At 39.9% G+C, this 18,152-nt stretch overlaps 1 protein-coding gene across 1 annotated transcript in view; it reads left to right on the top strand.

The window, feature by feature from the left end:
* LOC107544926 (guanine nucleotide-binding protein G(q) subunit alpha) overlaps positions 1 to 18,152 on the top strand; it is a 245,076-nt gene that overhangs the window by 70,618 nt on the left and 156,306 nt on the right. The window contains exon 2 of the mRNA XM_087822712.1: positions 16,914 to 17,098. Coding sequence (XP_087678838.1) covers positions 16,914 to 17,098 — 185 coding nt within the window. The remainder of the gene's footprint in view (positions 1 to 16,913; positions 17,099 to 18,152) is intronic.

Raw genomic sequence — 18,152 nt, 5'->3', positions numbered from 1 at the left:
TGCTCTCCCCTCTTCATCGGTTACCTTCCCTTCTCATGTCTGTTCTGTGAGCTGCTCCGGGATTCCTCACCCTCCTCGGCACCAACTGCAGCAAGGCACGCTGGCATCTTCTGCTTGGAACAAAGACAGGCATGCAATTCAGGAAGTGTGGCAACCATATAAGTGCTGGGCAATTAGAGGCTGTAAGCTTGGGCAATTCGCTTACCGTGAGCAGACCTCAGTTTCCTCATTTATAAACAAGGAGGTATGGGTCTGGAGCCCTTAGAGGCGTTTAAGGGTCCCCACCTAAGTGAGGTCTAGAGTTCATATACTTACAAAATTTCACCACCAGTTCTTGGCTGTCTTTATGTTTAATATTTAATAGGCTTTAACACGCCTGTAAATTTAACTATAATATCCATTTTTCCCATTTACAATTTATTAATAGCTCTAATGAATTGTGAATGACAGTTTAATTAGATCACCCATGCATAATTAGGACAACCTCCCCCCCCCCCCCCCCAAGAGGACCTATTCTTTATTTCTGAGTATGTAGCTTACCTCTAACCTAGGTAATTAAGCAATTTCCAAAGCGGGAAAGCTTTTTCTGTCTTCCTAATAAACATAAAGATCATTTTGCATTTTCTTGAAAAGCCACATGGATACAATATTGGTGAGCAATTTTGGCCGAGGTTTTGCATGTGATCATAACCCAGACAAACATGACCTAAGGCAGTAAATTTACTTTAGTGGTAATGAAGCAGGGTAGAAGTTAAGAAAATCTGGTTTCTGTTTACTACTTATTTTCTACTTTCTGTGTAAAACAACTTGACAGCCACTTCCTATCTGTTTTGAGTGCTAACTTTCAAAGCTGGCAAGTAGATTTTCATTAAGGCCCTCTTATCTCCTTTGCGAAGGTGCCATATTAAACATGTAAAAGAAAATTAACCTTATCTGATGGATGGCCTCCAACTAATAGCCAAGGAACCATTTGTATTTGGCTTGGCAGTGTGTTTTTGTACTTCCATTTGAGCCTGGGTGTGCCTGATATTCTGGGAATTTACAATACTTCAAACAAATAAGGAAGTCCCACTGTGAAGACAGACTCAGAAGGAGCGGCAAAGCTGACTGACCTTCGTGCTTCCCCAGCTGCTCGGCTTCATTCTGGGCTGTGGTGGGCCAGGACCCTCAGCGCTCTGGGAGGAAACATCCCTCCTGAGCTGAGTGACTCGCTCTCTCTTTTTCCCCATGGCATCTTTTAATATAGGTCCTCCCAGGAATTGGGTGCCTGATGGGCTATTTAGATGTTGAATACCTGAATTATTTAGGTGTTCTTGTCACTCTAATCATCAACAAGTAATTGGGAATCACAACTGATTTAAAGAGGAAGTATGTCATACTATATTCATTGACTATGTGACTGGTCTTTGTATAGTTAATGCCACTCTGGATAAGCTAAGTTGGTGTCACGATAGCAGACCAGCAGAGGTTGGAGCAATGTCTCAACAGGAGAGATGGTAGTGGACTAGAGCTAATATTAGGGGTCCATGAAGCTCCACTTGCCCCCAAACATCTTCCCTACTGGCTGGACTGTAGGGGCCTCAGAATGGGTTGGGGAATGTTGTCAAGTTTAATGGGGAAGAAAGAGGCATGCTTTGGTGTCTGATCTAAAGAGGGTAGATGGAGTGAGGCAGCTTGATGGTGCATAGATGGCTAGGAGCCTTGGAAAATGGTGACAACCTGTATCTTAGAGACAAAGCTTTATATGAAATAGCCTTTATTGGTGATATGTTTGGCTTCTGAATGAATTTAGAAAGAAGACTAACTTTGTACAACTAAAGCTTTGTGAGCCCTATTAGAATAATTCTGAAATGCTATTTATTATAACTTTTGATTTAAAAATATGTGCAGTGTACCAAATTTAGGAAATACAAGAGAAAAATCACTATTATTGCCACCAAACAGATACTGTATTGTTAATATTACGTGCCTCTTCTATATGCATCAATAGAATTTGAACAAGTATCATTTGTTCATGCTGCCTACTTTCTCCTGATATATGATTAATATATTCTCTTGCTATTGAAATAATTTTTAAAGCATTTTTTGATAGTTACTTAACATGAAGTAGGACTGTCCTAAAATAGGCATTAGTCAACTCATGGTAAAGGCACTTGATCTCCCCCAGTTTGCATTGTGGCAAAAAACAAGCTTTAATTAAGGGTGGCCTTGTGTAAATGTAGGTATTAAAGATTTATATCATGATAGAAATAGAAGGCACTTTTGAGCTTTTCTAATCTGACTTATTGTACATAAAGGGGATTATGGCCCATATGTATGTGACAGCTCAAGGTCAAACTTTTTTTTTGAAGGTCAGACATTTTAATGGCAGAAAAGGGACTAGCCTCCCTGGTGTTCTTTGCCCATTATATCATATCACACTTGACAAATATGATATATCATACACTTTGTTTCTCTAGACACATTGAACATGTGCCGGCATATGCTGTAGTTAACATCTCTGGGGTTCTTTTGTGGTGTGTATCTTGGCTTTATTTTTTATTGATTTGAGAGAGAGAGAGAAAGATCGAGAGAGATTGAGATTGGCTGTCTGGACCAGGGATTAAACCCGCAACCTGGGTACGTACCCTGACCAGGAATCGAACTCACCACCTTTTGGTTTATGGGACAATGCTCTATCCAACTGAGCCACACCAGCCAGGGCAAGTATCTTGGCTTTACAATGATCTTGAGGCTCAGATTTGGCTCATGAACCAAAACCCCTGAGGGGGAGCCATTTCTTTGGTTCTACAGGTTAGAATAATCTTCACATCTGTGTTGGCTTGAGAGCTTACGAGGTCAGAAATGGATTCTGTAATGCCAAATATCTGCCCTTAGAGGTTATTAGTCTTATTATGTGCTAACTGGAACAAGAGGAACTACTATAGATAACGTTTCATTCATAGATATTGTTTCTATCAAAAAGTCATCACTTTTAAAGCATTATCTACTGTTATGATAGACACTTCAGATGTCTTTAATCAGTAGTCACATGAGTTCCAGCCTTTCCTTGATAAACTTGAAGACCCTGAAACCCAGATGGGTAAATAGATGTTCACAGTCACCTAAGCAGCTGGTTAATGATTCAGGCCAAGTGCGATAGATTCCTGGGATTTACAGAGACTGCTTAAAATTTAATAAATACTCATTCAAAATTTATAAAATAGAAAGAAAAAAAAATGACATCTGTATTCTCACAACCCAAACAAAGCTACTGGTAACATTTTGGTAAATTTCAGTTTATTTTTTAAAATGTTGTATTGAGGAGGAGAAACTTTCTTGTATCCTCAAGATTCCTCTGGTTGGTCTGATAATCAAATAGATTGAGACAGATCAGCGCGAGAAGATAACCAAAGTTAATACATACTCTTGGGGTGACTAGCTCTGAACCCCCACAGTTGTATGCATGAATTTTTTTTGGGTATCATAATTATTGATCAACCTTTTTTCTTTGAACCCCTACTGTGTTCACGGTCCTAAGATCAAGGACTATTATTAATATATTTACTGGGGATTGATACACTTCTTATTTTGGGGTGAGTTTCCCAGGAAACCTATTGCAAATGCCCTCTCATTTTTCCCTTCCTTTGATTAGAACAGGGTCGAATGAAGTGAGGGTTATGGTTCTAATCCAGCACATCAGTTCACTTTATACTCTGTCCAGCCAACCATTTTGCAAATGTGTCATGATACTCATAAAGGTGGATCACTGCAGAATTAATGAGAAAACCCAAGAGTACCTGTTCTGCTAAAGGCTGACCATCTAATGGAATCATTCCTTATATAATACTTGATCAGGCTTTAAAATTTTCTTGTGTATTTTATCTCATTTTTATCCTCTGAAGAGGAGGTTGTAGGGAAGTCCAAAGAGGGCTCTAAACCACCTCATTTTTTACTTGTTCTGACTTCACGATCAGTATTTTTTCATCTCTATCATCTGTTCTGTTACATCTGTGATATAAAATCCTCTGTAAGGGGGAAAATATACTTTTTTCTATTTCTTTTTAACATCTTTTCTCTTTTTACAAAATAGTCATGCAGTTTGTTGACTGTAGAATATATAAGTCATCCCACCATGCAAAGCTAATTACCTTTAACGCTATTGTAGATCTTGTCGCCCTGTCCTTTCTGTGCCTTCACAGCATCTTTCCAGCTTTTTTGATGCTGTGTTGCAGCCCTCTTCTGTTCTTTGTCTAGGTTGTCTCCTGTGAAATCTGAACTATCCCCTCATCCTATGCCTCTGTCTTCTTAATGGATTCCTATGATAGAGTTAAAACCTCCTCAGAAATGTCCAATGGCTCCTTATAGGCTGTTGAATCAAATTTAAACTCTTGAGCATGTGTTAAGTGGAAAAAGAACAAAACAACAAAGACCAAATATAAATATATACTTTAAAAAGAGAAGGAATGCATTTAGTAGCAAGTAGTAGTAGAAGTAGTCTGATGTTTTGGCTAGTTAGATATTTGGCGACTTATTCAAGTTTTATTACCCAAGATGAAAATGTTCTAGAATTGATTGTGATAATGGTTACATGAATAAACTGAAGACCATAGAATTGGACATTTTCATTGGGTGAATTGTAGGGTATATTAGTTATGTCTCAATAAAGCTGTTATTAGAAAGTATATTACCTATACTTTATAAAATTCCTATTTCTGTTACAGTACAATGTAAGCAATTAGTAATGGCTTAATCACCTTAGCAATAATATTTATTAAGAAGATGCCTAATTGGGGGAAGTTTCCTCGCTTATATTCTCAACTTTAGTTTGCGGAATATCTAGAATATTGTAAGTCATTGTATTTAATGTGTAGTGCATTAACAGGCCTTTGAAAAGAGGCATTGGTGAGTATATATGGGAGAGCAGTCGGTAGACAACAGTATATGAAAGTAATTATTCTAGTGTCAGCATTAGGCAATTGAAGCCCTGCCTCAGCTGTGCATGTGTGCACACACACGTTTACATGTATAGTTTTGTAAATGCCTAGAAATATCACTACAGTTAGCAAGGCTTAGTGATTCAATATTTCTTTAAAAATATTTTAAAAAATATTTTGCATTTAGTTGATTTAATTTCTGCCAACTCCTTCATGGTTCAGGTAAGCACGCACTGTCTAGGTCATGCAAACTTTCATTGGATGCCTTAATGACTTACCTACATTTTCTCTGATGAAATGTTTCAGAGAAATGTTGCACATATAATGGTTGATTTCTGGTTTGTCTTTTCTCAAACCACTATTATTACATAGCCTCGTTCATATGCTATGTTAATGTATTAGGTCACTTTATAAGAAATTGCATCAGAGTATATGCTAATGTAATTTGGACATTTGTTGGGTCATGTCACATAAAATCAAGACCCATTCCAATAGTCTCTTCCCCTTTAACTGTAATTTCTGTTTCTTGGAACAATTCCATGGATTGCGTAGTAAGAGAAGAGGCTCCATTTAAATTAAGAGGGTAATTAGTTTCACTTCCCCTTTGATCAGTCAAATGGTAGGAAGTCATCATATGTGCAAGCCTTACTAAACTAATAAAATGCACCAATGTGCTTTTCTCTATTTTAACTTCTTCAAGGAGCAAATCTGGTTGTAAGGCTGTCCTTTCTTTCTTCCTCCCTGCTGGTTATATGTTTCTGGGTGTGACCCTTTTGAGCAAAGAGAGTATGTTGTATTCTTTCAGGAAGAAGGCATATTTTCCATGGGAAACTTACTTAAGATTAAGAAAAAAGGCCCTTTTTTTGAGACTCTGGATGATCATTGCTATTTCTAAAAAAACTAGAGGGCAAAAGGCAGAAGGGAGAATCTGTTCCATTACCACTCTGTTGCATGTCTGTTATTGTCCCTGGCTCCAACACTGGAGAAACATATGGCCATCAGGCAAAATAAATTAGAGTGCAAAATTTAAATTAATGAAACAAATCAGGGGACAACTCTTTAATGGACTGGGGAATTGTCCATCCATTGGTGGGTGCCAGATGTTGCCGTGTCTTCGGACAACACATGTGAACGCCCAAAGGGCATCATTGATAGTTTTGGACTAGTTCAAATCTAAAAGAGCAAGGGCATTTCGTGGCCCTATCCTCAGAGTTCCCTGAGCATTGACTACAAAGGGGCTCCTTCCTCCCTCTATTGGTAAATGTTCCTGCTTTTTTAAAATGCTGAATCTTAGAAATTATTTTTGTTTTATGCTTCTGGGGGAATTGAGAGCCCAAATGATTTCCTAATGCATCTCTCTGTGGTATAGTTGTCGAATCCCCCTAAATTAGCCTTTTGGAAATGATTAGTTCTAAGATCCACACTGGGTGGTACTCGTGCCAATAATGAGACCCTCAGCAGGTACTGTGTTTTTAGATCAACATCCACGTTTCCTTCCAAGAGAGGATTTTAAAAATGTGAACAGTGCATAGGTTTGGCTTGCTTGTATGTTTGTTTGTTTTTTAATTGTGTTCTTTCCCTTCCTTTTAGAAAAGGGAAACATTTCTCTAAGTTTAGTTTTCATTTTAATTAACTCTCAGATACGACAGGAACAGTGAACTTCTATGAGTCCCTGCTACTTTGATAACCACTCTACCTGAGCAGATTCCCTAACTCTTGTTTTCCATGACACAGTCCCTTTTCAAGATCCTGTCACAGTTTTATGCTCACTGAGCAGACCCGGAACCACATACAACCCTTCCTTAGTATTCCTCATATCATTATTTGAAATATTGGGGTGATATTAACTCAAAAAGTGTGCCGTGTTCTGCAGTCTGGATACCCATGTACTTTGTGAGACAGCCCAGATCACAGCTTCTCTTAACTGGAGCAGCACTTGCTCCCTCCCTCCAGCACCTTTAATTCCCCTACCTCAAAGGATAATTATTTTTAGAGGCAGAAAGTAAAGAAGCCACATGAGTAAAAGCAAAAAAAATAAAAATCTTGACATATTAACCTTGAAAGAAGACTACTACAGTTTTCAGTCAACTCATTTGAAGTAGTGTTTGACTACCCAGTACATAACAGGTCAAGTTTTGTGTTTTTTTCTGCCTCGTGAGAGAGACAGTGAATGGTTTTTAATGCCATAGAACATACAGAGAAGGAAAATAGTCATAAAATCTCAAAGCAGCAGGGACCCTTGAGGTTGCCCAGGTCAGTTCCCTCATCTTCAGCTCTCAGGCCAGGTGACCATGTGTGCATCTCTGTCCCTGGTGTGGCCGGATTTAGAGGGTCCCTCACATCTGATGTCCCTTTCCATGCAACACACCTGCCTATAGATCATCTCCTGATGAACACGAAATGAGGTCGAAAATGGCATTTCAGATCCGCCCTGGGCCTTTCCTCTACTACAAGTTTAATTTGTTGCTTTCCCATAGGAAGGGCCGGCCCCACAAGCCATTCTATCCTGAGGATGTATTTACTGGTTTACTGAGGCCTTCAGAGTACTTTCCAAAGTGTATCTTCTCCTTTCCCACCCTCACATTTGTAAAGTATGCAGCTTATGATGATGTGTAACTGAAAAATCTGGAATGCTTACATTCGTGCTTTTTATTATGTGAAATAATCAATGCTAAAAAAATCTGTGGGTGGATATTTATTCTGAAGGGTTCTTAAAATATTATTATTATGACTTGGTATTTTTATGGTATCTTTATGCATTCCAAATAATGTTCAGTCAAGTCCCAGCTTTCTCTTAAGGAAGTGTGCATGTAGAAACATCATCATTTAAAAATATAGGTAATTAGGGGTGTGTGTGTGTGTAAGAGCTAAGCAGTTTCATACCTTTTATACATAAGGAGCTGTATTTCATAGGAAATGAAATTATAGCCCCAGTTTTGCAGTCTGCTCTGACTCATCTATTAGCATAAGAACTTCATTCATGGCTGTGTCCTTGCTTTTGTTGGAGGCCTAGAGAATGTAGGACACAGATCGTATCTTCTATTTCATGTGGATGTATATCCACCACGTCAATGCAGTGGACCTTGTAGGTGCACAAAAGGGGCTCTGGTTGGAATGAATAAGCATTGTAAACTGCATGAACTTGTCTCTGCCCAGTCTTTTCATCTATAGGCTTTGCTAAGAATCTGGGACCTCCATCCATCTAGCTACTCAAACCAAAAATCTAGGAGTTATCCCTCTCTCATCTCCTCCCTTTCCACCCTCTTCTCATCCATTGCCAGACTGGATCCTGAATCATTCCACTTCTTTCCACCATGTCTCCTATCATTCTGTTCCAAACTACCATTAGCTTTTGCTTGGGTTGCTGAACTACCCTACTAGTTTGTCCTTAACAATCCATTCTTTACTTAGCGTAAATCAAACCATTTTATTTCCCTGATTGAAATTCTCCAAGGCTGTTTAGTGCACTTAGAATAAAATTTAAACTGTTTTCCTGAAATACTATACCCCATGTGACTTAGCCTCTGCTTCTGGAGCTAAGGCTCCCGCACTATTCCCTGCCCCGTTTCACCACCACCTGGTCCGCCTTGGCCACATTGGCCCTCTTGTACCTCCAGCGTACCAGCCAGGCTTGCTCCCACCTGTGTCAGCTGTTTGCTGCCTGGAATGCGATTTCCTTCTAATTGTGGCTAGGTTTTGAATATTCAGGTATCAGCATAAATGCACCTTAGAAAGGCTTTCCCTGGCTTCCCAAATTAAAGTAGCTGCTATGTCACTCTGCAGCTCATTATCCTCTATACTTTAATGCATAGCATTCATCTCCTTCTGATATTTTATTATTCATCTGTCTATTTATCTCATGTCATCTGCCTCTGATACTTAAATGCTACCTTTGTGAAAGCAAGGAGACTGCATGTCCTGTATCCTATGCCTAGAACAGCATTTTTAACTGGTATCCCACAAGAATTTTTAAAACATGCAGTACCCAACTATTGAGTCAGGGGCACTGACCTCTTTTCCCTTAGATTGTCAAATAAAAAATGACAACAGCCAATACAACAATAGTTGTCTGGTATGAATTAATCCAAATTATACCATTTTTTGGTGAGCTCTGCAAAAAATATATTTTTTGGTGTGCCACAGAATTTTTGTAATTAGTTCATGTGTGCCAGGAGATGAAAAAGGTTGAAAATCACTGGCCTAGAAGAATGTCTGGCATGGAGCATATACCCAATAAAACTATGAATAAACAATTTAAGCTAAAAATCTTCAAACACTGTGGCTGTAAGTATTGAAATACTGGAGATAATTGTCTCGGCTACTTTGGTGAGTGGAGAATTAGAGTCAGGACTGAGACCAGGGTAATGTAAGGTACGTGCCATGGAGACAGTATTTAATGCAGCTTCTCAAGGGCCAGAATGGAAGCACTGTTAGCGATCCTGTCTTTATTCAAAACTGAGATATTTTGTTCATCATGGATTATTTTGGCATTAATTTTGATTTTTTAAAAATACTGCATTAAAATACGATTTCTCTTGATAACTACATTTTTGCCCTGCCCCCCGGCCTATCTGTATCAGACTGTTCTCTCATTTTCCCACTGGATTTTGCATTGTAAGGTACAGCTAGTATTTGAGTACCTGTGTGTACCAGACACTGTGCTTGACTTGATTAACTCACTGAAAACTCACAGTAGAGCTGTAAAGTAGGTAGTAGTATTGCTTTGAGAGGACAGGTAAGTTACCCAAGGTCACAGAGCTGTAGGGAGATGGAACCAGGAAAGGCAGCGTATGCAGAATATGTCACATGGATAGAAACAGACCTACACAATGGCAGAGAGAATAGGATCTTCAACATCCTGGCATATCTTCTCTGCCGTTTTTGAGAGGCCTTTAAATGTGCAATGAGCAAAGGAAGGTTGATCTGCTAGTTGGGTAGGGAAGTGGAGGAAGAGGGAACAGAAGGAATGTCAGTGAGCTGCTTCTGGAGACTTGGAATGTTCCATATTTTTGTTGTTGTTACTTCTCACCCGAGGATATTTTTTTTTATTTTTAGAGGGGGGGGCGGGGGAGAGACATGGACATGAGAGACACACATTGATTGGCTGTCTCCAGCACAGGCCTCGACTGGGGCTGGGGATCAAACCTGCCACCCAGGTATCAAACCTGGAACCCTTCAGTGCTAGGGCTGATGCTCTAACCACTGGAGCACACAGGCCAGGGTGGTATGTTCCATATACTTTATTGATCACCATTTGGGAGTACATTAGGGGACAGGAAAAACCACATGTTTTGATCAAACATTTCATTATATTTAGAAATATATATTTTTTGACAGAATAGCTTTAAAGTATAAAACGATTTTTGGAAAAAATGTGTTTGGGTTATTTAAAAAACTCACTGCACACCACACATAAAAATATAGATTAGTTAAATGTGAAACATAAAGCCATAAGAGCTAGAATAAAATACATCTATGGGATTTTTAAAAAACAAACCAATTAAATCACAAAGGAAAGCACAGATGAATTAAATACAGATTATAAATTTATATACCACATTTTGTCAATAAATGACAAGTTGAGGAAATATTTGTAACCCAGGATTGATTTTGTTTTAAAAACTCAATTGTTCTAAGGCAATAAAAAGACACTGAGTTCTTAAATTAACAAAATAGGCAGGTTCATAGAAGAAATACAAATGACTAAGTTGGAAACAAGCTTCATAAGTAAGATGTAAATTAAAACAAAGATTTATTTTTGTCTCATTAATTGTAGGTGTTAAAAAAATGTAGTGTTGGTTTTAAAAAATGGGGTAAAGAAGAATCTGATCAGAGCTTTGTAACTCATTCACCTAATTGCCTTTCTATGATGTCCTTCTAAGGAAGTAGAAATTTAGACACAGATTTTTCTTCAGGGATGCTTATCACAACATTTTTTATAAATTGAAAACTTAGAAATACTCAAAATGTGTTTCGACAGGGGAATTGTTCAGTAATCACACACCTTTTATGATTGCCCTTCAGTCAGTCATTAACTGTTTCTGAAGAATAATTAGTATGTTGGAAAAATCATCACAGTATGTTAAGTGAAAAATAACAACACAGCATTATTTCCATTTTAGAGTACATTTGCCTGGAAAAGGAGACTGGAAAGACAAATATCAAAACGTTTAAATTACAGCAATTTTGAAAATTTTTCTGTTTTTCTGAATTTTCTATAATAAATATTTACAACTCTGACGAATTAGAAAAGTGTTTTATAAAAAGAAAGTTTGTGAGGGAGGAAGATTAGGAGCCCTGGACAGACCTTAGTAGAGCCTAGTCCATCTTCTTCCTAATTAGTTGTCAACCAGCAGAATCCTGAACAAGTCAGTCCCCCTCCTTGTAAAGAAAGTGACTTCAGGACTTCTCAGACTTCTCTGAAACACACCCAGAGGAGAGGAGAGTGAACATTCGCTCTCGAGAAGGAAAGGATGCAGGGAGCTTGGGCAGGTTGGCTCAGAGTCACCCCCTGAGAAAGTTTTAGCATGAAAATTTATGCAAACTTTCTGTTCTTCAAACTATACTGATGTTAGTTGTTACTTTTTTTTAAAAAAAGTTGAGATATAATTATTATACCATAAAATTCACCACTTAAAAGTGTGTATTTTAGTGGTTTTTAGTAAATTCAGAAGATTGTAGAACCAACCAATGCTAGTTTTTAATACACAGATATTTGCCATGGATACTCCATTGGTAAAATGGATTTTCCATGAAAATCATCTTGCACCTTGGAAGCACTATCAGGTACTTTCCCCGGAGGATTTTACTATGTCAAGACGTCCAGGATTAGATGATTTTCTAGATATTTTTAACAAAGTGCGTTTTCAATGCATTTTATCTCTCATTCCCTTAAAAACAACTTAACTACTGACTTACCCATCTATGCAGTTTCTACGCACAGTTGGTGAGACTAAATTCAGTTAGTTTCTATGCTATTTTTAAAAACTACTTTCTGCCAGACCTTGCTGGGAATAAAGGGGTAGGTATCCCCAACCCTTGCCCTCAAAGGACAGTCTTTAAAAGAGAGGAAGTTATGGTGACTTCCCACTCAGAGCCACTCAGTTTGAGGTTCAGGGTTCCAGTTTAACTGGAAGAAAATATGTAGAAGGCAGAACACATGTATTTTAGAATATGTAGCTTGGAATGTGCACAACACATGGATTGCATTTTGACTCAGTGTTACTAAATCATTTTTATCTCAGTGCTGTTAATTTTTTGCAGGTGTGGGTTGAAAAGTCTTTGTTGAAAATTCTGGTTCTACTGTATCCAAGTGTATGTGGAAGAAGCCCAAGTTCAGCTTTGGTGGCGCTGAGATTCTGTATTTTAGTCTCTTGGCCTAAAGTAGTGAACCTTAAAAGTACAGTTACTTGAATTATAATTGTGCTCTATGAGACTTGGGTTTGTCCATCGCCATTCTTTGTCTGGGTGCTGGCCAATCCAGAGGGCAGGGCAAGGCCATTTGGCCTGAGCCTTCACATTAATTAAAGGCTTCAGATGTAGACTTCTGAGGGTTTGACAATATCTCCAAATACAGTCATCAGAGGCACTGGCAGGATGAAATGAATATATTCATTGTACAACTTTAAATACCACAGTTTTTATAACTCTGTTTTGGCATTTTTTCTTTTTCTTGGGAGCCTAAAAAAAGTGACAATGGTGTGGGTCTCTCTGGGCCTGTAAGACGCCCGGAGAAGGTGTATTTTCTACCTTTCTTTCAGGATAAAGAGAATGGACTATGAGGACCCTTGAAGGTCCTGTCTGCAGTGTCTAGTGATTGTGTTCCAGGACCCTGGTGTGGAAATTGGGGACACCAGCATTCTTCAGAGCAGTTTGGGGCACTGAGCAATACTACATAGATTGTGTCTCAGAGCCCTTTTGCTAAAAGTGTGGGTTCAAGAAGCCAACTTAACTGTGAGAGAAGGAACTAATGATAGCTTTCAGCAGTAAATAATAATTCATTGTCATTAAGAAGCCAATATATTACTGAATTTAAAACTTATTCAGATAGGGTGTGGAATGAGAAAAGCAGTCCTGCCTTTAGAGAGTAACTGGACAGAACTATTTACAGATTACATTGTGCAAATGGGCAGAAGTCAGTGTAAACTTTAGAAATGCTTAGTATGAGCAGGATACATGGAGTAAGTATGGATTTGTGGCCAAGGCTGTATGTGGAAAGCCTCTTGTGATGAAAAGATCTTGGCAAAACCTAAAATGGAAGCATCAGATTGTGTGAGAGTGTGTACGACTGGTATGCTGTATTCTCACAGTTTACAAAGGGATGCACTTACTGCACAGTAGGATATTAAATTCACATTTGATGTGCATTCTGATGGAAGGACATGTGAAGTGAACTGGAGATTGCTCTCTGTTTCTTGATCCAGTGGGTAGGGAAGAAAAACAATTAAGTGTTCCTCAAAGCCAGTTTTGCATGCTGAATGAAGTGGCCTTTTAAATAGCTCGATTCTTAGTCTCATTTCTGGGTGTTTTGATGACCTGCGACAAGAAAAGCCAAAGATACAAATGACTTTTCTGGGAAAAATCTTCAGCCATATATACAGAGACCACTGAAGGAGAAATGCAGGAGTTTTGTGGGACTCACACCCTTGTCTGTGTTGATATGCTTATTCATGTTATTAATCTGGTGGGAGATATATTCAAATTAGCAAAAATGAGACCCCTCCCCCCAAACACACATACTTTATGTCAGGGCTCCTTGCTAGATTTTATTTTATAAGTGGCTTTGGCAACGGTAGATTTCTATTTCTTTAAATAGGTCAAGAGTTATTTGTGCCCTGTGCTGTGAAAAGAGATTAGCCACCACTGCATTCATGAAGCAGTCTGCTGGTGGAAAAGTCTGCTTTCTTTCATTCGGAGTTGAAGAATTGTGAAGTCTCTCATTATACTTTCATGTGGCCTTAGAAAATAACATCATTTTATATAATTTGGGAATAGCTGGGGCTTTTTATTGTACCAAATATTTGTTTTATACTAATCCGGAGAAGATTGTTAAAATGTCCATTTCAGTCCTCCGAGAATATTGTATAAGGCTATAAAAATAGGAGAAGTACATGCTCTTTGGATTATACATTTGTTAGAAACAGGTCATTTGTTTCCATGACAAAACTCTTTGCAGAACAAAGAAGCTGAGTTTTTTGCTTGGTTGATAGTTCAATTCATATACTTTCTTTTAGGTCAAGTCCAGTATTAGTTGAATACTATTTTAGTTGACTACTTTTATCATTCTGCCACCATTTGTGTCACACAGATTTTCTCCTAAATGAAGCTTTGGCTTCACTTTGAATTTGCTGCATTTACGTAATTATATCAGAGTGTGAACATTAAGTTTATGAATGAAATTTAGCTGGGAGGGATGGCCAGTCAATTGGAATATGGCTCTAAGATTCAAAATGGGTCCCCATTCATAAAGTAGTACTCAGAAATTCAAAATTAGGTTAAATGGATAAAAATAGGTTGTGGTCAAAGCCAGGCTGAGACATTTTTGACTGTGGGCAGTAGAAGTTAATTATCCTGAATTTGTGGCAGCTGTGAACAGTCGGCCCTTGAACAAGTTGGCTGTTAGGGGTGCTGACCTTCCAGGCAGAACTACAGCCTCCCCTCTGCATAAGCAGACTCCCCACCAAGGAGGTGACCCTTGAACGATGGGGGTTTGAACTGCTCCGTTATAAGTGGATCTGTGCCGTTCACAACTATGTTGTTCAAGGGGCAGCTGTGGGGACAAAGCCAACTGTGCAGCTGAAGCCCGGGCTTGCGCCCTGCTGCTGGCTGCTGCTGGCCGTGCCGCCCACCTCTCCGAGGCCTTTTCTTTTGCTGGGGTGGTAAACACATCTCCCTCACAGATTTTCGAGAGGATGAGATGACTGTGTTTCAGAGCGCTTGGCAAAGCATGAAGGATTGAACACAGGTTTCTTTTGGTTTCCTTTACAAGAGAGGGGATATCCAGGAGGTGGAGACCACAATTTCTCCTGTCTGTATTGGAGGTTGGACTTAGACATAGTGGGGGACAGAGGAGGGGTACATATGCATGTTTTGGGGGACAGGTGCTGGATTTATTGGTACTTTGGGGGAGATTCAGGAGCCTGGATTCTGGTTTGGGCTCTATCATTTCTTCATCGTGATTGGCCTTCAGAAGAGAGTTAAGAGTGTGAATTAGGGACTAGAAGCAGGTGCTTTGTAAGTAAGATTTATAAAGAAAGGGCAGAGGAAGAAGAGGGTACCCTCCACTGCCTCGCCTTCCCGTTCCTTCATCTTATTCAGCTGCCTCGTCTTTCCTTTTGGTGTTGTACACTCAGGTCCTAGCAGAAAACATAGGGCTGCTCCAGCTGGGTGGCTGAGTTTGTTATCCAGGGACTCCGTACAAAGGTGTGGGCCTGGTGTAGGTAACCAGTGAGGGCTGGTGCAGTAACCGGGGCCCCACAGCAGCTGGGCAAGGGGAGGGTGTCACTACAGGAACGTAGAGGGCCACCCAGCTGGGGCCATGGCCTCTGGGAGGGGACACAGCAAATCTGTGGTGCTCTTGTAGGGAGGGAGCTGGGGGAATAAATATCCCATCCCAATTCTGCTGCTCTGTGGTCTCCTCCCGGTGCCTCTCACAGACTAAAAATCCAAGTGGAAGACTGAGGACAAGAGAGATGTTAGAAAATCCTTGCCGGTCGGCCTCCTGGGCCACCGAGCAAGACAAGAAGATGGAGAGACGGACTCAGGCCTTATCTGGGGCAACAGGGAAAGATCTTACTCTGGAGTTGAGTTTTGGATTCTTTTTTTTCTTAACTCTTAATTCCTTCCCATTCATTTACCTATCCCACATTCCTGGGAGCCTGCATTAGTGTGATGGCAGGGACTTAGCGACTAGCTCCAGAGTTGCCAGGTGTAGACTGCCTTGCATGACTTAACCGAAACGCTAGCCAGTGTAGTGTAGTGTATACTTCACCTCCCGCGTTCTCATTTTTAATGTTTTATTTTGGGGGATGAGTATGCAGAAGCTTCTTGGATAGCCAGGAGAAAGAGGCCCTGTTGCCTGATTCCCTTTCCTTTTCTCACACCATTAACCTCAAACATTAAGATTTCTTCTTGTTATTGTGGAAAACACTGGCAGAGATTCTGATTTCATGGTTATGTCTATAGTTGGGCTCTCAGAGCAGGTCTCTGCAATGGGGATCACACACAAAGAAGCAATCTAGACTTACCCCCCTATATACATTGTATTGCTGGGGAAAGTAAAGGTACCAGTTTCTTTCTAGAAATTGTTGATTGATGAGAAACAACTTCATAGCTTTATTTCTATTAGAGATGCTACTTTTTAGATACTCCCCCCCCCCCCCCCCCAGTATTCATGGTTGGCATTATACTCAGTCAACCAACCCCCCTAGAAATCAGTACAGTTGCTGTCCAGAAAAATCTTCATTTTTATCTGTTTACTGTGCTCTCTGTATACCCCATTTTAAAATAAGAGGTGTCTAGAAACGGTCAGGCATTTTCTCTTATCACTCTCTGAACAACATTTGTGTAAGCACATTGTCATTTCCAGACCCAAATCCTGGCTGCACAACCAGCCTCCTGGAAGCGGTTCAGCTGTTCCCCAGGGAAGAACTTTATCAAGTATTTATTCTGTTTAAAAGATGCTGTTTTCATTGTTTCTTAGAAGATACATGTTATAAATCACTATCAAAATATGTGCTGAGTGGCTTCCAAAGGGGTGACAGCTTTGTTTTTTTTAAGCTCCTCTGCCTCTGAAGTGGTCTCTCATTGTCTTAATTTTGCCAAGTGTTCACCATGAGTGGCGTGTTCACCCCTGGCAATGCCCGTCTGCTCTCCTGTGATAGCCCTCTGAGCAGGCGGTTGGGGAATGTCAAGTCTAAGCCACTGTTTCTAGTTTAGTTTCTGGGAGGCTGTGGGAAGGTGTCATGGTCTGATGAGCTTCTGCTGTCTGTCTTTCAGGGACTGGAGAGAGTGGCAAGAGTACGTTCATCAAGCAGATGAGAATCATCCACGGGTCCGGATACTCCGATGAAGACAAAAGGGGCTTCACCAAGCTGGTGTATCAGAACATCTTCACGGCCATGCAGGCTATGATCAGAGCCATGGACACGCTCAAGATCCCCTACAAGTACGAGCACAATAAGGTAGGCGTCGCTGCTCATGGGACCAGCATCTGGGGTGCCTAGTGGGATTTCGAAATGTACATTTTTCATCTCATCCTTAATGGGACTTTTAATGGTTCCCTAAGTTGTTTTTAAATGTATTTTCTTAAACCTTTAAAGTCACATCTATAAAATTTAGAGTTGTGTTCTTAGTGATATCGATGAAAGACATTTGGACGTTCGACGATAAATGTATGAAGGTTTAAAATTTAGGGGCACACATTCCATTAACAAGACAGTTTGTAAGTTCAAGACACTGACCAACGTGAGAGAATTCATAGTAGGGGCAGTGCCTTGCTTCAATCTCCCACTCTTTGTGCTTCCTTGAAAAAAGAATGAAAATAGCTCAAGACCATTCTGTCCAGTTTAATTTTGGATTTTGTGACTTCCTTTCAGTAGTACCACAGGCTTAATTTTATTTCAGAATAGATCCGTCCATCTGTCACTTCCAATAACCTTTCAGACATATTCCTCTGCAACTGTGTTAAAGTCATGGAAACTTCTAAAATCATTTGACGAAGGGTTAGGGGGGAAAAACAGAAATTTTCGACTTTTTAGAAAACAAGCAAACTTTTCCAATATCCGGCATTATCTTTTAGTTGAAATAGAAAACCAGGCTTATATTTTGGTGAAAGCAAATGCTGTCATTGCTCACCCTCCTGATACTATAGATATGTGATTCCAGACAAGGTTGGTGCGAGTGCTGGTGGCTCCGGGTGTGAGTGATCTGCAGTTTCCCTGTGGGAAGCTCATAGGCGACGACTGCAGTTACACCAATGAGTGACATCTGTGCAGAGGCCCCCAGCCGGAGGGAAGGGAAATCTATTCGGAATTTGTAGAAATGTCCCTGCAGTCTGTTTTCTTCCGTTCTGTGAATCAGTCGGTGCTTCCACTGACGTACTCAGTTGTGCAGTCTCATTCCTCGGGGCCGATAGGCGCTGGTTTTGTAGTAAGCTGGTAAAATCTCACCTCTTGTTGACAAAACACCACATTTGCACCTACAGTTATTTTTGAGTCTTCAGTCAGAACTTCCATT

This window comes from Miniopterus natalensis, chromosome 12, assembly GCF_054644295.1.
Source record: "Miniopterus natalensis isolate mMinNat1 chromosome 12, mMinNat1.hap1, whole genome shotgun sequence".
NCBI classification, from domain to species: Eukaryota; Metazoa; Chordata; class Mammalia; order Chiroptera; family Miniopteridae; genus Miniopterus; species Miniopterus natalensis.
Note: the sequence above shows the minus strand (reverse complement) of the source record. Positions and strands in the feature narration are given on the sequence as shown.